At 37.8% G+C, this 20,250-nt stretch overlaps 2 protein-coding genes across 13 annotated transcripts; one reads left to right on the top strand and one right to left on the bottom strand.

Annotated features, from left to right (window-relative positions):
• Position 1: 1 nt before the first annotated feature.
• cfap96 (cilia and flagella associated protein 96) lies at positions 2-19,795 on the top strand. Of its 7 annotated transcripts, none has more exons than XM_058797377.1 (12): positions 2-142; positions 342-444; positions 515-640; positions 717-1,287; positions 1,439-1,538; positions 2,279-2,498; positions 3,481-3,618; positions 3,703-3,778; positions 3,935-4,114; positions 4,231-4,403; positions 5,574-5,644; positions 19,474-19,795. In XM_058797377.1, exons 5-11 carry the CDS (start codon positions 1,442-1,444, stop codon positions 5,623-5,625), a joined length of 936 nt encoding a protein of 311 aa, XP_058653360.1. In that variant the 5' UTR covers positions 2-142; positions 342-444; positions 515-640; positions 717-1,287; positions 1,439-1,441; the 3' UTR covers positions 5,626-5,644; positions 19,474-19,795. The 7 variants fall into 7 exon arrangements, with proteins under 7 accessions (XP_058653360.1, XP_058653362.1, XP_058653357.1 ...); XM_058797379.1 differs by having other exon boundaries at positions 19,477-19,795; XM_058797374.1 differs by lacking the exon at positions 19,474-19,795 and having other exon boundaries at positions 717-1,035; positions 1,162-1,287; positions 5,574-6,244.
• pdlim3b (PDZ and LIM domain 3b) lies at positions 6,294-18,207 on the bottom strand. 6 transcript variants are annotated; one of them, XM_058797369.1, is made up of 10 exons: positions 17,781-18,046; positions 17,327-17,432; positions 16,812-16,986; positions 11,457-11,608; positions 10,966-11,050; positions 9,312-9,499; positions 8,460-8,642; positions 7,642-7,769; positions 7,232-7,343; positions 6,294-7,109 (listed from the first exon to the last, which is right to left on the bottom strand). In XM_058797369.1, exons 3-10 carry the CDS (start codon positions 16,902-16,904, stop codon positions 6,920-6,922), a joined length of 1,131 nt encoding a protein of 376 aa, XP_058653352.1. In that variant the 5' UTR covers positions 16,905-16,986; positions 17,327-17,432; positions 17,781-18,046; the 3' UTR covers positions 6,294-6,919. The 6 variants fall into 6 exon arrangements, with proteins under 6 accessions (XP_058653352.1, XP_058653353.1, XP_058653354.1 ...); XM_058797370.1 differs by lacking the exons at positions 17,327-17,432; positions 17,781-18,046 and adding an exon at positions 18,053-18,207; XM_058797371.1 differs by lacking the exons at positions 9,312-9,499; positions 17,327-17,432 and adding an exon at positions 8,891-8,958.
• Positions 19,796-20,250: the final 455 nt, after the last annotated feature.

Genomic DNA, 20,250 nt, shown 5'->3' on the forward strand with positions numbered 1-20,250 from the left:
AGTTACATTGTTTCCGATGCGTTTCCTCTTCAAAATTGCACATGCGCATCATCTTTGACCCTAATGCAGCAACACTTCCACGCGAAATGTTGTTATGGTGGTAATTAATGGACACTTACATTGATCTCTGTCAATCATTCGGGTAATATACTGCCATGTCTCTAAATAGTTAGATACAGTGTTAAATGAGTGATTGAATCACACTTGTGTGTGTGTGTGTGTGTGTGAAGTCGACTGTTTGTGCATTCAACGTCTTGCTAGTGTGTATGTCTTGATTTAGATATGTATTTGCAGGTATTATTAAAGACTAATTAAGACTAACATTAGGCCTTCATGTCTAGTGTGCCCCTCTGGGTGGGGCCGTTGCTCCACGCGGCCTCCAGGCTGAAGAAGACAGACCGGATCAAACGAAGAAAAGTTTATCGTTTAATCCAGCGTCAGTTAGTAAGCATCACTATGCATTTTATTATAATGTCTGCTTTATTTTTGGTGATCTTAACTCAAATGTTGACAGCTGAACAGGATCGGCTGCAGCTCACGTGACAAATGCACGTATGTGTACCCAGCTGAGCTCAAAGAGATGGTCCGAGCAGCCTTTCCAAACGACATCTGTGACTATGAAGACCCCTGTCACGAAAATGTGAGATATAGGCTACACTTAAGTTCGTGTTGGTTCTTATAAACGCGTAATTACAGGTGCTTCACGTTTGTTGCAGGTTGTTGCCATCACTATGGACGACTTGAAAAGGATGAAGCTTTCTTGATTGGAGATAAACTGCAGTTGCAGTCTATCTAAATGTGGTTTTGTACATTTTATAGTATAACGTTGTTATATGTTCATAATATAGAAATGCAAATTGTGATCATTTAATGTACATTCGTTCATATAAAGTAGTTCGGTTTCCATAAATAGGCTTTTGTAACATTTTTCAGCGAGTTTTTCCTAAACGTGTTAGTGTTTATTACGGTTGTTTGTGGTGTTTTCATTTTACTTCAATACCCAGAATTCCTCCTTGTTTGCGTCACAGGCTGCAGGTGAAAAAATAAATAAATAATAATAAAAAAGATAAGAGAGTATTTATCCTAAACGTCTGGTTTTTAGTATAATTTGTTAAATGTTTTTGCTGTTAAATGTGTTACCCTCATGAACGACTCTGACAGTCCAGTTTATTGAGTAGCCTAACTGACCTGCTGGACTCCATGACAACGGACACAACCTACACGAACACCACAGCAGTGAAGTTATTTCCATTACTGACTGTTTAACAAGGCATTACATAATTCGAGGTATGTGGACCTGTATTTTTTAGTGCAAGAATGCTTAAGGCATAATGTAGCCTATATAGAGGAATTATCGCTTGATGATCTTCATAGTTTGCAGGTCCATTCATATTTCTTATTGCTTTTCCCCCCACTAATGCTGTATATGAAACTTTAGAAAATGCCTCCAGAAGGGAAATCTGACATGGAGCGGATTGGCATCTTTAAAGAGTTGGGATACATCTCAATAGGGGACAAATATACACCTTTTATTTACCGTAAGTCTAACCAACATTAAATTTTAATATGTATGAACTACAGCTGGTGCAGTGCTGAGTTTGATGCATGTGCGTCAACAAATTATAGACTACCACGGGAACGTCAAAATACAATTTTCATTATAGAAAAATTATAGAAAAAAACAAACAAGGTATTTATTTAAAATAGTGCTGCTTACACAGTCTTTTTCTTTTTTTACTAATGGATTTGGCGCCCAAAAGTAATACTGGTGTTAGCCTCAGTCTGCAAACAGGTTCACTTCGCCAGTTTTTGAAGGGTTGTTATTCATAGTGGAGGCTTGTTGCTACTTGTCACACTTTTACACCAGCGAATGTTTCTCAAGTCAGTTTAATGGCACTAAAAGACTTGGCTTTAATAACTTGTCCTGAACGTAAATCTTATTAGAACACAGTTCAGCCCGAGTTAAAAACTTCATTATGTAGTTGACTCTTGTCAGAATGTATCAGTGTGATTACTGTAGCCTATATTGTTTACTCGTTTACCTAACAGCCATTACAATAATGTAGTGTTTGCAACCCACATACATTAGGCTACTAAAACTCAACTAGAGTCAATAAGCATTTCTGTAACTGGATAAACATGTACAGTACAACATAGTCTACACATGGGTTAATGTGACAACTAGCCCCGCCCCCCGCATACTATAGAAAATAAAAAATGTTAATAATTTTGCAAAATATTTAATGTCAGTCTAATGCACTTTGTTTGTCACTAAAAGGCCCATTTAATGACTCCGCATACAAGAACAAGCAGATGCTGTCAGGAGGAGCTAAATCAAAGAGCGCGCTCCAGGTGGGATACTTCGACACGCAGTTTAAGAGGATCTTTGAGAGAGAGGCGCTCACAGACCCTGTCAAAATAGAAAGACAGTACAGGATACAACAGACCAAAAAGAACATAGGCAAAGCCTTTCTTCCCAGTAACGGCGAGAAAAAAACGTGAGTCCCTTTTTTTTCTGTGGCACACTGCAAATGTGTATTTATGTATGTATTTTCTTTCTTTCTTTCTTTTTTATGTGATAAATAATTGTGAAAATATAAGAAAATAGTAGTAGTTGTTGTAGTAGTATTTTGGTCATTGTTGATGTTGTTGTTACAATGGACAAAATCTTAAAGGGATAGTCCACCCAAAAATGAAAAACTTCTATCCTTTACACACCCTCATTTCATTTTAAACCTGTATCACTTTCTTCTACGGAGCAAAAAAGAAGACATTTTGAAGAATGTTGGTAACCAAACAATTTTGTCGACCATTGACTCCTATTGTATGGAGATAGGCTATTTTTGAAAATATATTTATATTCAATAAAAGAAAAAAAAAATAATACAGGTTTGAACGACATAAGGGTAAATAATGACAGAATTTTCATTTTTGGGTGAACTATCCCTTTAATGTTTAATAGATTTATTGACTGGTGTACTGATGCAGATTTTATCCAGAGATATATACACCAAGAACAAAGTTGCACCTGAGATGTTTTTGGTTCAGCGATATTTCATTAGTGTGAGAGGTAGGCATTAGTTGGCATGGTCTAATCTGAAGACATAAAAAGACTCCAGAAAGAAACATGCATTGTGCTTTTTAATGATGTTTGTTGACCTGAAATCAAAGCTATAGTCCTTAATTTTCCGAAGAAAAGGATTTATCCATGTTGCAATAGTTCAAAGCATCAAATGCAAACAGTCTGTTTTTCATGTGCATCTGAAGACTAAAAAAAATGTACACAAACCCAGAGGAATAATAGCTTGAGTGAGCCATTAAGGCTGCTAGTCACAGAACGAGGTAGATGTTTGCACTTTTTGTTGTAATTTTTTCTTTTCCCTATTTATAGCAGAAAAAAACTGCCATGCAGCTTACAGTTTTTCCAGCTATTCCTGAAACTGTTCTTACAGTTACTCAATCGTTTTCTCTGATTTGTAGATGTGGAGTGGGCAGCTATTATGGGACATTTGGAGGCCCCATTCAAGCAATGAGTGCCCTACATAATCCAAGGAAACCAAAAAAATCACCTGGAAAAAACTTCTACTCCAATCCGCCTAAGAAGGGAAGTGGTTACGGGTGAGCAAATTACATTATCCTCTAATATGCAAGTTTCCGTGGTTTTGCTGTCAGATGTATTGATTTGTCCTTGCGCTTTAATAGCTATCCTGACGTCACCCTCTCCAAGATGGTGTCCCATTCCTCAGACCCCTATGACAGAGCCAAGGAAATGCTAAAGGTATTTTTAGGTCTACCTAAATGAGATTTTTAATCAGACTCCCGGGTCCTTGTTTTAATTAAGATAAGGCGTCCTCTGAGTACCTGACAGTATAATTCTATGCAAGCAGATGACTGTGTTCTCTTTCTCTAATGAGAGAGATAATTTGTTTACCAGCGTGAGATCATGGCACACAAATCCATGCTAAAAGGGGGAGCGTTTCGTTTGAACCTTCATCCAGCTGAATGCTTTGACAGCAATCCCTACAAATTTGACAAACCTCTACCACCTCCAAAAAAGACAGAGGAGAAAAAGCACATTATGTTACCCTTCAAACCAAGTTCACCCAGTAAAAAGGTATGTAAAGGAGATCAAACACAGTGTAAAAATGTTCATGAAATGCATGTGGAAAGAGTTGCCATCTTGGAACATTTTGTGGTGGATTATTTTGGTGGCATATTTATTTTCTGCAGACTGGAGGTATGAAAGCAGGAACATTTGATTCCTACCCCACCTACTCTGCAGAACACTATGGTACCAAAAAGACCAAATCCTCAATGATGAATAAGGAAGTCAAAATATTCCATCCTTCCACTGGTCCAAAGAGCACACCTGTCAAGAGCATTATCAGCCTCAATGTCAATAAGTAAGCTGGGCTCCAGGAACTAGCACCAAGACACTCATATCACACTCCAAAAAGTGCTTAAAGGGGTCATATGATGCGATTTCAAGTTTTCCTTTCTCTTTGGAGTGTTACAAGCGGTTTGTGCATAGATAAGATCCCTGAAGTTGCAAAGACTAAAGTCTCAAAACCAAAGAGATATTCTTTTTAAAAGTTAAGACTCAGGCTCAGGGAGATTTGCAAAACACCGCACAAATGTATACACAAAGAAAGAGGGTAGGACTTGTATTCTCGCTGTAGTATTGTTGCTGCCGCCGGTGCCATGTCCTGGAGAAGCTGTGTTTTCGTTGCGAAACTACTTTGTTTGGGCTTCCAAAAGAGGTCACACCTAGAAATCAGTGGTTAAGTTGTATTTACAACACTGTTCCAGAACAGTTCAACCCATATATTAGAGTGTGTGCAGCGCATTTTACGGAGGACTATTTCCTAAACCTGGGAGTAGCCTGCCAGCTTTGCTCAAAGACTGTTTCTATAAAGTTGGGCAGTTCCAACTTTGCAAGGACAGTCTGGCACTTCTGACTCACAGCCACTGACAATTCAAACGCGAGTTTTGAGCTGTGTAGAGTAGTGCTTGTTGTTTGTCATTTCTCCGATCACAAATGCAGATATGGTAATGTTTACACGCTATGCAACGCAACGTGTAAAAAGACAGTATAAGTCAGTATAATCAGTAATTATGTCCCCACTGGATGCAACAAATCCCACGTTTGTAATGGGTTTTATTGTTTGTATATCGTCGCGCCGGGACATGGCATCACAATACGGTAAGGGGCGTAACATTTCCGTCTCACGCTTGGGGTATTCGGCCAATCACAATGCACTGGATAGCTGGCCAATCAGAGCACGCCTCGCTTCTCAGAACGATGAGCTTTGTAAAAATCGGTACGTTTCAGAAAGGCGGGGCATAGAGGAGCAACAATAATGTACAGTATGTGGAAAACAATTAGTTTTTTGAACCTTAAACCGCATAAACACATTGCATTACACCAATTACACAAAATAATGTTATTTTTAGCAACGTCATATGACCCCTTTAATGCTTAGCATAATAATCACTAATATCAGTTGCTGACTTAAGTTCCACAGAATAAGACACTTCAGGCTTACAGTAATGTAACTTACTTTATTTTACAGAGCTCTGAACTCCACAAACTACAACCGAATCCCCTCTGTGATGGCGTATTAAGAACGTGTGATGTCTTCAGGTGAATAAATGAAAGTCATATATTGGTCTTTAGTTTAAAAAGCTACAATTTTGAATTGTATTTACATCATTCTATTAATTGTTAAACTCTAAAGATCTTATGCTCAAGATGAACTAAAAGAGCTTATGCTCAGTACTACCCCAGAAAAACCATGTTTCGTAGCATCTAGATATGTTTAATTGTACAAGCATGTTTAACCACTGTGTACCATTTTGTCTGTAGTACACTGAGACACTTTTGGCTGAAGCCACAAGTTATTAAACATTAAAAATACATATTGTGTATTTAACCAGCAAGGTGTTGGCCAATTCAGCAAGCTCTTAAATTTCACAGGTTTTTGCAGCATTAATGTCATCCATTTTATGAATATGGTTTAGACAAATAATTTCAAATGTCTCATAATTTACAACGTGGTGATATAACAAACCTTTGTATTATGTGTTATCAAAGGTGGCCTTAAAGGGGGATAGCTGAGTAAATGATGACGTTTTCGGTTTTCTGAGAACGATGCCTATAAGTTCATTTAGAAACATGAGAATTGAAAATAATAATAATGCAGCACAAGTAATAGTCATAGAAATGATATATAATATATATATATATATATATATATATATATATATATATATATATATATATATATATATATATATATATATATATATATATATATATATATATAAAGTTTTGTACTGGGAAACAGATTACCAAATACTTCTGTATCTAGATGATAGCATATTTGATTATTTTTCTTTCATATTTTGAGAATAACTTAAACCTAAAGGGATTCGTTTGTTTAATTTCAGTATTTGCTCTGCACAGAAGCCTAATATGTGAGAAATGGGAGAGTTAATTAACAGCTTTTCAACAAGAACTAGATTAAGGCTTTAAGAAAGAGTTTTGAGAGTATAGATCCCATTTATATCTAGTATTAACTGTGATCAGATCACAAGTTGTCAGTGCTGAAAATGCTTTGTGGGGTCTTAAACATTTTGAAATTGTATCAGTGAACCATGCAAAGGTAGTCAGAAATTCAGTCCATCCTGAATACAACCCGAACCACAGTGAAGCAATGCCTAATGCATGTTAATACCAGGTGTAAACAGTAATGTAGTAATGATCCGATCATTAAAAACATTTTAATACCTGGTGCATATGGCCATAAATTGGCCTTTCATTTCCCTTTATAAACTAAAATGAAGAAATGAATAAAAGAACATCAAGAAGCAATAATCGCAAACAATACCAGTCATCTAATTTCAACTGTCCGTTCCTCTAAGCAGTAGGATATACAGTAACTAGATCATGTCCCTCAGGTGGGGTCATTCGCATTCGAGCATGGGCTTCACAGTACATCTGTCCCTCCACGAAAAAGTAGCCCTTCTGCTTCAAGTTCAAGCCACAGTCTGAGCACACAAAACAGGCTGGATGGCGGTACTTGTCCCGAGCTTTCACCACCGGTCCACTGTGAGCCAATTGTAGAAAAACTTTGATTTAATGAAGTTGTTAAAATGCATGAACGCTATTCAATGTAGAACAGTTTTCATGAAAATTGGTACTAAGACACCATCTGTATGCCGTACTCACACAATGCCAGTGCCACATTTATCACAGAGAGGCAGCTTCTGGAGAGAGGATGTGGCAGCTTGGGGCTTTGTCACTGGGGCTTTTACACTTCTAGTCACCATGGGCCTCGTGCCTATCAGAGGAATAAAGAGTCTCAGATCCACTTCGGCAATGTGAAATTCTCCTTCATACTGAATCCAGACTATTAAGAGAACAACGGGCTCTGACTGACGTCATTAGCAGGATTGTTGAGAATAGTGAAGGCAGCTTAAGTCAAATTGAGCCGCAAAACTATTACTCTTCAAGTGCATCTGTACTTCACCAGAATATTTGCTAACATTTAAACTTTGAGGTCTTTATCTGTGCAGCAAGCTGTAATTTCTGTCTTGTGAAGTCAGAATTGCCTCAAATAATAGATAAAGGCAGCTCACCATCACTCTCCACATAGTCTTGCAGAGCCTTAAACGATCCAGACTGACGTGGTTCCTGTGGCTGCTCTTGGTCTTCCTGGAGCATACGGTACACATGAGATTCTTCAATGGATGTCAGGGGTTTAGGGCTGAAAACAAATAAAGGCAGAAGCCTTCATGTTTGTCCATGAAGTAAAAAAACATAATTCTGTGTTACATAAAAGTTTGGCAGTGCTCAGGAGGACACATTATGAATATTGGATGCTGGCTAAGTAAACTGTTTAGAACTTTCATTGGTATAAAATAAGTTTAAAGAATGTCCTGGATTCAATTCAGCATCAACATGCCATCGATTACCACAGTTGGTGTTGTTTGAATTGTAAAGCTGTCTAAACATAATTTAGGAGTGGAGATACTGTGCTAAGTCAATGAATTTCAATTTAGTTTGTGTTTTCTGGCTTTACATGGTCATAACAGGTTTTGAAACTATAAATCCATGTTTGTCTTGTGTGCATTTATTTATTTTTACATTAATTTATAACCCTTTTTTTTTTTTTTTTTCGTAGTGTGAAAAACATTTAAAAAATCCAGAGAACCCTTTTTCCAATGGAAAGTTTCCATGGATGTTAAAGATCTGGATCTGGAACTACAGATGCTATTAAAGAACCTTTATTTTTTAGAGTGCACATTTGTAATATTTTCCTTTTTACCCCAAAATATTTTGAGGTTTTCTGTAGGAACCTTGTGTCTTTAATCTATCAGGTCCTTATTCAGCTATGCTTACTGTAGTAGCACAAACTAGTAGATTTGTATGGTGGTGTAAACAAAGCTCTGGTTACCTGGGCGATGCCTGCCTGACTACAGTGGACATCTGAGCCTGCTGCAGTGTATTTGAAACATTGTCTGCTGAGTATAATGCAATGGGGGAGTTATACTGTGCAGAAAGAGCTGCCTTTGACCCAGCCGATGGGCTGACAGGCATCTGAGCTACATTTCCCATCACCGTCTGGGATGTAGTGTCACTGGAGTTGTGTAAGGTCAGTGTATAATAGCCAGGTGGACCAAACCAGGAAGCAATCAAATCAAAAGGGTCACACAGAAAAGGACAGACAAGACAGAAAAGAATGGAAGAAGTAGTTAGAGATGTACATAGAGCTTCAGTATATACTGTGCTGCAGCTTTATAGCTGAATGAATGCATGAATGTAAAAACATACAAATTCTACTGTTATTAAGTGACCATATTTGACTACATGCTTTTGTCTAATGACCTCTTTTGGCTTGCAGATATGAAGGGCTTTGGTCTGACATTAAACTTGTGTTCGAAGTAATCAATGTCCTGTAAGACATAAGAGCGAAGATGTGAATAGACAGTTAGAGGTGAAAGGTAAAGGAGCAGAAGTCCTCCAAGATCCAACTCTGCAGGCCCAAATGTGAATATTTGTTCTGCTATAATATACTAGTGTGAGAGTATTAGATAAGGGGTTGCCCTTTCTTATCTCAAACAGAACCCAATTAACTTCTTACCATGACAATGTTTTATCCAACTGCTTATATTTGGGCTGCAGAAAGACTTGTGAGGACTTCTGGAGGATCAGAGTGTGTGTTAGTGGTAAGTGGGCAGCCGGTCTACAGCAAGCAGAGTGCAGTATCTTAGTCCATATGGTTAGGGTGATCCATGTTGGCACTCACCCCTCAGGCTTTTCATGCACCAGACCCCGGATCTGTCCTTGCAGGGCGTCCTGGATGTTATCTTGAGAGTAGAGGCCTATGGGAGTGTTGTAGGTGGAGCTCACCACCTGCGTTTTGTCATCCAGACTGGCGGCAGCCACAAAGGGCTGTGCTCTTCTGTTATGACCTGTGCCAATAGGTTTATACTCCTGCATGTGTAGGACAGATGGACACACTACATACTCAAAGCCCCACACAAACACCACATTTGCATACCACATTCTGCAGAAACATCCTTTTGTTACCTGAAGATGCCGCATACACATTAACTCATTTACATTTTTCTGATCTATTATATTGTTTTTCAAGCAGTCACATTTTTCTTTTCTTTTTTCTTTATTACATCACTTGCTCACCAATGCATCCTCTGCAGTGAATGGGTGCCGTCAGAATTGGAGTTCAAACTGCTAAAAAACAACACAATAATCCAGAAGTAATCCACACGACTCCAGTCAATTAACATTTTTTACTTTAAACCATTGCTTCCAGCTAAAATACAAGTCCTTTTTTCATAATATTGGTTCCAGTGAAAAAAAAAAAAAAAAAATCAGGAGAGAAATATGTTTCTCTCTTATATTTCTTACAAACAAGCACTGGTGTAAAGGGGATTACTGTTGTTGTTGTTGTTTTTTTTATCAGCTGTTAGAACTCATTCTGACGGCACCCATTCACCGCAGAGCATTCAGTGGATTTAGCAAATTTCCATTTCCAACTTTTCCTGGACAAGGACAAATAAAACAAAAAACAACAGCTTTGCACAATTTATGAAGGGATACTCCACCGAAAAATAAAAATGTATTCACCCTCGCTCGGTCCCAGATGTATATGACTTTCTTTCTTCTGTGGAACACAAACTACATTTTTTAGAAAAATAATCCATCTCTGTGAGTCCATACTGTATAATGCTGGCAGATGGGATGACACTTTAAAAAGCACTCAAAATGAACACAACGGTAATCCATACAATTAATCAATTTATGAAGCAATATGAAAGGTGAGAAAAATATCAATATTTTAAACTTTGTAAGATATAAACCATTCCTTCCAGCCAACTGTCATGCACGGGTTGATGAGTTCATGCATGGTGCAAACATCAGCTTGTTGTGAAGCGTGACGTAAAAGCATTGTAAAACTTACAAGTGATACGGAAGGACCGTCACTTCTCGCATGAATTTCACAATGTGCTTACATCAATATTAGTATCAATATTCTATTATTGATGTATGACTGTATTAAAGTAGTATTAGTATTGATGTAAAAGTTTGTCAATATTCTTGTTCTCACATACACCTATTGTTTGTTGAAATTGATTTATCAACTGGGGTTGTATGAATCACTGTTCAATTTGAGCATTATACCAACCGTCTGCATTATTGAAAGCATCATCCCATCCATCTGCATTATATGGACTCACAGAGATGGAATATTTTTCTAAAAAATAACTGTGTTCCATGAACATAATAAATGATGTGAGGATTTTTATTTTGTGGTGAAATATCCCTTTAACATGCCTCATGCACTCTAGTGTTTCTTCAAAAAAACCCATCAAATTTCTTACTGCATATTATAAGCAGATAAAAATAAAGAACGGTGCATTTGTTTTTCTTGCACTTACTTGCTTCTCTGCCTCCAAATTGATTTTAAATGGGTTCACTTTCCCCTCTTCTATAACCTGAGGTGACCACATTTTAGTTTCTGGCCTGCAACACATTTAATGCACACAGTTAGACACCATGTACTCGCCTCCTGTGAAATAATAAAAAAAGATCAAAGAGCACTAAGGGGGGTCATTACTGTGCACCAGGGCCATGACCGCTTCTAGATAGTAAAGTAACGTCAACAGACTGGCATGTACAAGCCAGATGGTTTATGGGAGAGCATTAATCACAGAGGAAAGACACATTCATCGTTGTCGTAAATAAGGCTCCGTGGGTACTGATGGACACTTTCATAGTAAGCGGTAAAGGCAAATTCTTTTGGAACTCCAGCTTACGATCCTCCCTCTGGCTGCAACTTTAAAAGGAGGTGAGAGAACCTGATATAAAGTTGTTGAAAGATGCTTAATGCTGCTTATAACTATCCTTTAATGAGAAAAGCTCATGGTACCTCTCTATCTTGAGGAAAAGCTGATTGGTGGAGTCTTTGATCTTGTTCTGAGCTTCAGCGTGAGTCATACCATCAGTGGACGCTCCCTGGATGGCCAGGATGATGTCTCCTGGACACAGGTTGACCCGAGATGCCTTACTGCCTGGTGTCACCTGAAAACAAGAACCAGACCTTTTTTGTCACATCTATTAATTTCTTCATAAATACATAGAAAATGGCATGCATACACAATCTCTTCTAAAATGAGCATGTTTGTCATTTCGGTAATACAAATCTTTTCTTTCTTTTTTTTCTTCTGTAATTGAAATAAAGGTGAAATACAATATAAATAGCCTATCAAATGAAAAATCTAAACTTACATTTTTTTTTAATGGCAACTAAAATGCAACTAACTGAAATAAGTTTAAGCTGAAGTACTAAAATTACTAAAACTAAATGAATAAAGATTGATGAAAAGTAAATAGAAATGACAAAAGTACATAACACAATTACTAAAATAAAAACGACAACCAAGAATATAAAATAAAAGCTAATTTAAAAGATTTACTACTATAATAGTATATGAATAATAATAAAATAAAAACTTTTCTTAAAAGTACCATGGACCACAAAACCAGTCTTAAGTGTCAATTTTTCGAAATTGATATTTATACATCAATAAATAAGCTTTCCATTGATGTATGGTTTGTTAGGATCGGACAATATTTGGCTGAGATACAACTAGTTGAAAATCTGGAATCTGAGAGTGCAAAAAAATCTTGGGAAAATCGCCTTTAAAGTTGTCCAAATGAAGTTCTTAGCAATGCATATTACTAATCAAAAATGAAGTTTTGATATATTTACGGTAAGAAATTTACAAAATATCTTCATGGAACATGATCTATACTTAATATCCTAATGATTTTTGGCATAAAAGAAAAATGGATAATTTTGACCCATACAATGTATTTTTGGCTATTGCTACAAATATACCCCAGCGACTTAAGACTGGTTTTGTGGTCCAGGGTCACATTTATTGAATTTTACTGTGCTGCTTTTCCATTGTTTTTCTAAGTGAATATGCACTAGACAGATATCTGACTTTTTCAGAATCTCGTTCATCAGCACTGCTTTCCAAAACCACAGCACTTACGTTAAAAGTTGTTCTAAGTGTGATCCAAGTCACTTTGGATGAAAGTGCTGAATAGGTCAGTGCTAAATATGCTTCAGCTTCTGACAAAGTTTTGAATGAAAAGAATCGGTTTCTTTGGAGCCTTCATTCAAAGTCACTACAAGTTTGCAGCAAACTATCGAGCAGTTTAGACATAAACAGAAAGTGACAGGGGTAGAAACAATCTGTTGACCCACTGTGGTTTAGAAGTGGACTAAAAATAGCGAGCCGTGGATGTGTCAGTCAAGGCCGGGTATCGCCCTCCAGGGGAGCACAGTCAGGCCTATTGGTGGTTGATGATCTGACTGCTCTGGCATCCACCCTGCCGGTCGGTGTGTCTCTCCCCATCAATCTCTCTTTCATTAATGGAGTCTGACATCATCCCTTATTCCTCTCTTCAGTGCCAGGCTCATTTTCTTAGGTATTCTCCTCGTCCCCCTGGTCATTTATCTCATCACCTCATCCTGTGTGTAGGCCTCGTTCTACCGGTCTCCTGACTCAGCTGCTCTGATACTGTATATCCCAACACCGCTGACCTTCTTCTAGTTAAGTCTGCCTCTCGAGAGGGGATAGATTTATACCAGGTCAAGTCACAACAGCGATTTAAGACCAGAGGGTTTTAGTTTTCCATCATCAGTGTTTAATGTCATTAAGATTTGTGATGTTTTATTCCTAACGCATAATTTATTGACTGATGAAGCTAGCAGCTCTGTTTCCTGTCAAATAACAGTCACGCTGTAATATCTCATTTCCTGTTGCCTTTTTGGCTTCGTGTACATGACAAAACAATCAGCTTTGTCCTCCCATATCATCTAGAGAAATGATATCACAAAATACATCTTGGATGACTTCATGTAAGAGACACTGATCCTTGTCCATATTTAAGTCAACAAACACAAACTAGGCCTTATTTAGTTATTTAGCCCCCTGTAGACATACATTATGAGGATGTCTGCAGAAATCAAGAGTTACTGTGAAGAACGAAGCATCCAAATGTCTCAGAATGGACACAATAAAAATGAGATTGTTCCCGTGACGCTACTCAAGCAAATGAGAGATGTGTTTGGCTCAACAACAAAGATGCTCTGTTTAATAGATGGAAACAAAGGGAGCTATGAACTGAGCTGAAACCATCGAGTGACTGGTATCTGAGCATCAACATAAACAGAAAAATTAATTCGGTTTTTGTAAGCTATGCAGCACCTGTGAAGAAAAATCCCCAAGGTGACACACAAACCCACAAGAGAAGCATGTAAGGGCACGCTGAACATTAGACATTATGTTCGGAGCAACATCAGGCAGAATTAATTAAAGGATAGTTCACCTAAAAGTTCAAATTCATTTACTCTTGTGTCGTTCCAAACCTGTATGGTTTCCTTTCTTCTGTAGAGGTGGAAAATTTTTGTCCATACAATGAAAGTCAATGGGGTCCAAAACAACATAAGACCTCACTGGCTTTTAAGTAAAGCTTCTTTATTGGCATCTGTGGTTCCATGATGAACCTTTAACATCCATGGAACCTTTCAATGCACAAAACATTCTTTATAGTGGAAAATTGATTTTTAGATTACTAAAAATAGTTCTTCACACTAAGAAAAAAAAAATGGAACTGAAAAAAGAACTGTAAACTGAAAGGCTTTGTGGAGAACCAAAAATAGATTTTCCATGACATTGCTGCAAAACACTTTTTCCTTTTTGAACCTTTATTTTCAAAGTATCTTCTGTTGTGTTCCACACAAGAAAGAAAATCATACAGGTTTGGAACAACATGAGGGTGAGTAAATGTGAATTGTTAGGTATTCTGCCAACATGAGGGTGAGTGCACCTACATGTAAACCGACATAAGGGTGAGTAAATGATGACAGAATTGTCATTTTTGGGTGAAGTGGCTAAAACTTGATGCTTAACCATGAACTATCCCAATCATGCCCTTGAGCAAAAAGCACTAAACCCAGGTTGGTCCAGAAAGACCGTCTCTGTAATAAATGATTTGTTAAAGGTTTCTGCTCAATGACTGGATTTAGATATAACAGTCATTTACATTTTTAATTCAACAGTATAATTTAGACGGTCTGTGCTGTGCCATGCCCCATCTGTGCTGGCATGCCTGCTTCAATGGAGGCTAATGTTACTGGAATAAGAACATCAGGGCTCATAATATGAGAAAAGAGCCACCTTGCTGTTATCAATACGTGTATGATTACAGACAGCGGTTTTACAAAGAAACCACACGCATTCTGCATTAGTCATCAGTATTTCTCTGCTTAAAAACGCGATATATTTAGCTTTCAGGATCTGGCATTGGCATACACCAAAATAAGAAACATGCTCATTCTAATCCATTTAAATGATGTTTGAGTGGTTTTTATTTGAAATCAAATCCAATGTCATTTTACTTGGATACTGCAGGGAAGTCATTAGCTAGGAATGTTAAATAAACCTGATTGGTTTATTTTAAAAATGACATCATTCTGCTCAGCTGAGACTTCACATCTAATCCACCTGGAAGTTTCTATTTCCCTACTGTGGCCAAATCCAGTGCTGCACCAGAAATATATACTCTTCAGACATGTTTATTGGCAATACCATGATATTCTTTGAAGTACACTGGAGTACCATGAGGTAGCACCACAGTTTTTTTCTGTTAGGGCAATTCGTTTTTCGTAAGACCCGCTGTTCTGGTTCCAATCAGGGTGTATGGGAAGTATCATTTTTACGACGACCCGTCCGTTCTCTGTTGAGTTTTTTCCACAATTTATAGCGAATGTCAGAACTGGCTTTTCACGAAGAATGCACTTGAATGTCACGATCAAAGAGCTGCTGTTGATGAGACTGAGCTACTAATCATACCGTTACATTCCACGCATCAGAATGCAGCACTTCCTGTGAAGAGCTGTTCAGACACAAGCCTTATGAGATACAAAAGTCTCCCACAGTCAAACTCCCAACAGTGTTCTTATAGGAGTGATACAGAATAAGTTAGACACGGCCAGTTTGTAGTGTCTTTCTGTATAGTCAAGTGAAGCCTTGGGACCTTCTTAGCCTTAACCAAAACTGTACTGTTGCTGAGCATTAATCTAGCGTGCCATTGTACCTGACTTTTATTCATCTATGAAACATTCACCCCCATCCAGGTGATCTATAAGGAAGGATTAGTCAGTTTTAGACATTTATGAGCAATCTGAGTGGATATGAGGCCTGAGATGGTGCTGAAATAATTGCTTAAATTAGAGACGGTCCAATTCATCTCACACATATGCTCAGTTAACCTTTGACCTCTTCTGTTACCACAAATGTCCAGACTTCATCAGCTGTTTAAAATACTGTTGGACTAAGAGCTTTGCAATTCATTCAGACAACAGGTGTAGAGATCCCCTCCGGAGCCAGGCGTTGGTGTGTGTGTGTCCCTGACTTTTTGTGAACATGTTAGTTACTAGAAGAGAAAATGCCTAACAGTTTGTGTAATATACTTTTAGGTACAGCTGTAATTGTAAGGTTGTTTTGAAAGAAGTCTTTTATGCTCACCAAGGCTACAAAAGTACAGTAATATTGTGAAATATTATTACAATTTGAAACAGCTCTCTGTTGTCTATTTCAGCATATTTTAAAATACAGTTTATTCATGTGATGGTAAATCTGAATTTTCAGCATCATTACTCCAGTCTTCAGTGTCACATGATCTTTCAGAAATCATTCCTGTATGCTGATGTGATGCTCAAAAAATATTTATTCTCATTATCAATATTGAAAACAGTTATGCTGAAAAATAGTTCTCTGAAAAACATGATACAGTAGGCTATATTTCTTCATGATTCTGAAAGTTCAAAAGAACAGCATTTTTTAATTACATTTTTTTAAACTTTTCATAAATATAATGTATCCTTGGTGAATAAAATGCACTACTAGAATAAATCACAATGACATGAAGATAAAAACTGGGTAATTATAACTAACATAGCAAGTCTCTATTGGGAAATGATTCCCTGACAACCACAGATGTTTCTAAAAATGTCACTTTGAACTTGTGGCTCTAAAAATAATTCTCTGAAATCTTTCTCACTGTAGTGAGGTCCTGGGAATGTTTTTTTATGATCCACCCACTGGTTTCTCATGCCCATGGCAGTGTTACCCAGCACATCAAAAGCATCATTATCTCTGAGTGGAATGTGTGAAGCAGCAGACTTTAGCCAAAGGCTTTCGCTTACCCGAGTTATGGTCAGCGGCTGGTTAAAATCTTTGCCTCCTGAAAGCCGAAATCCCCAAGGGGCTGGCCCGTCCAGCACCACGTTCTGTGGCATATCTGTCTTGTTTTGTTGAGCCTCCTCTTTCTCAAAGTTGAACTTGGTTCCTCAGTACAGTCTCCTCTTATTGGCGAGAGATCTGCAGTAAGAAAAGAATAATCAGCTCTGTCTCTCCTACCCTGGACGATTGGAAGCCAGTGCTTGTCTCTGAGTCCCTTTTAAGCATGCGTGTGGGGTTAGGAGAGTGAATGAAAGAAAGATGATGCCAGGATGCCACACCCCTCATGAGGTCATAGGGTAGAATGAGAAACTGAGGGTTCAAACCCTCTCCCCACCTCTTTCAGATCCAAAGCTTGCACCCTTTATGATTAATCCCTTTTTCCCATAAGTCTTAGCGGTTTGATAACTAAAATCATCCAGCAGTGACTCTCTTTGCTCTGTCATCACCCCGTCTGCTGTCTAGACTTTTCTTTCTTTACCGCCGGCCAGACACCTGTGCCTGATTGAGAGGAGTAGGCTACTTCATCATGAAATGAAGGCTGAGCGTTGAGTCAGAGCCTTTTCTGCTGATGAGCAGATTATGAACTATTTATAGAGCACAATAACAAAACGACATGTCATATTTTCATATCAACACAGCATGTGTTGCTCTTTTAAACATCTCCTCTCGGGAATGTAAACAATTTCAATAACACAACCACATATGGGAACTGCTTGGATTTCATTTCAAGTGATAATTCTCTTACTTTACCACCAAAAAAAAAAAAAAAAAGAATGAAAAAAAAGAAAAATTAATTTATCTAGCCTGGTGTCTTGATGTCATAGTTACATTACAAATGAAGTGGCTTCAAAAACAGTTTTGGACACATAAACCATGCTTAAAAATATATGAATGTCATTGCATTAGAATAGATGATAAAACATCAAACCAACCTTTTCTCCGAACTAACTTAACTTTTCTGAGACTGTTGCAGCGACTTCGTGGTATTTTTAGCGCATGTACAAAGTTCACACAGGTGTCCTAATAGACTAGCACAGGTGCAGTTCACAGTAACTATCTAATGACATCTGACAAAACAAACGTATGTTAGAGATGGTTCACACAAAACGCCTTGTAGCGTTCCACTGTGCTTCTTTTCAATCGTTTTTCCACTTTATCATGTAAACATGACCCCGTACGATTTCGGCGTCTAGCAAATGCGCACCACATTTTGAAGATCTCGTGTCAAATGCGAACATCTCGAGATCCTGTTGTGTGTCCACTCCGCTGCGCTCCTTTTATATTGTTTTTATATGTAAACATGCGATATACGGACATATTATTAGACTCGCGCGCAGGAGCGCCGAGTTTTATGACGCAATCAAGCTAAACTTCAACTTTATATAAAACACACACACATCGTTACATTTTGCTTTATAACTTTTAAAGCTTTTTATTTTGCTTAAATATCGTTCTTATTGAAGTTTAATATACAGACAGTAGGCTAATTACATTGTTTATATATATATATATATATAGCCTATATTTGTGAATACTTTTTCGCTGTAACTAAATACCAATATAATAGCCTATATTAATCAGAAATTGCTAGTAAATTTCACTAATTACAAACAAACGGAAAGTTCATTGTTTTGTTTTTTTTAGGTAGAAAGGCTGATATAAATATACTCCAAAAATATTTGTTTTATTTACAACTTGATGAGTCAATACTTTGGATGCCATTCTTTATTTCAGTGCTGCCATCAGGAGCATTTCTAGCTTTTCCTCAGCACACCTGGGACATTTTAAAACTCTATTTTTGGTACAGTTTTGGATATAAATAGTCAAATTGCAAACAGTTTCACAGTTGTCATTTGTACCGAGTAAGAAGGGTGTAGTGATGATGCTTCTGTCTGTCATCTTGTTTATTAGCTATATGTATGAAATACAGTGATTCTTGCACTAATACTTGTTTCCAAAGTAAAGTTTCATTAACTACACAGAGAGGAGCACTGTACTACACTACATGGCACTGGAGCACTGTGCTCTTTATTTGAAGGCCAAACATTCTAGCTTGAGAGCACTTATATTGTAGGCTTGAACAGCTCCTTGTTTGGTGTGCCAGGGACGGGCTGTTTGTCATGGTCTGAGCTACATCAAACCGAGGACACCCTAACACCAGAAAATCCTTCTCTAACCCAGGCTGTGCCACATCATCTAGTAATGAAAGGGACGGCGTGTCCAAAGTTGAAAATTCGGTAATTTAGTCACCCTTGTGTTGTTCCAACCACCCTGAATTTTGGAACAACATGAGGGTGACTAAATTACCGAATTTTCAACTTTGGACACGCCGTCCCTTTCATTCGAGGGAGTACATAATAATTTTGAGTACATGATGAACTGTGCCTTTAACTTTGAGCCGACTGGCATAGATATTAACTGGGGTTTGCGCTCTGTTCCCAGATATATTTATCAAGTGCTGAAAACAGCGTGTGAGAATTTGCTCCATTAAAAACAAATGCAGGAGAAATCTAGACAGAAACCCCTGCCTCCTGTGAGGAGGCTGGATGGCTCTGGTTCTTTCTCTAAGGCAAAAACTCAGACTGGCTCTCCACTGACCCTCTGTTTACTGTGTCTCCATGGCAGCAGGAGGGACAACTCCAGGACACGATGTAGCTGTTTATAGACTGGACGGTCTGCAGGGACTAGATTGCTAGCAGAAAGCCGATTTCCAGGATGGCACGAGTATCCTATGCACTTATGGAGACTGTGAATCCCATTGAGAACATATTCTGATGAAAACTGATAGAATTTATTTATTCACTATTCCACAGAGAAAAAAAAAAAAAGAAAAGACAAAGGCTTCAAAATCAATGATTGCTTTTACTTTTTTTTTTTTTTTGGAAAATCTAATCAGACACCTTTTGTTTATTAATCAGTGATTGCACTTGTTGATATAACCAGCAGCAATGGTTGAGGACTCTGCATGTCATTCCTTTATATAATTCAGTGATGCTATATTCTTTCTGTTCTTAACCAATGATGTTAGAGCAATTGTCAGTTTTTATCCAATAAGAATTCATCACACACTCGAGCACCAAACATTAAGTTCAGTCAGTGGCAGATAGGTTTAATTTACTGAATATATCACAGTGTTCTGTACTTTATAAACATTTGTTCCTGAATCGTGCAGTTTTAAATATTACAAATAGCCATGTCATTACATGTGGTAAAATGATGCACCAGGAACAGCACAGTTTACTTCACTTCTGCTTAAGAACGGAAGACAGTCTGCCAAGTCTTTAACTAAACCACAACGAAGATCTCTGGTAGCCTTGATGGTTCACAGAGCCAGATGAATTCTCGTACTGGTACAATAATACGTTTGCACTGATGAGCAATTCTTTATGAAACAACATGCGC

This window comes from Onychostoma macrolepis, chromosome 14 (assembly GCF_012432095.1).
Source record: "Onychostoma macrolepis isolate SWU-2019 chromosome 14, ASM1243209v1, whole genome shotgun sequence".
Classification (NCBI taxonomy): Eukaryota; Metazoa; Chordata; class Actinopteri; order Cypriniformes; family Cyprinidae; genus Onychostoma; species Onychostoma macrolepis.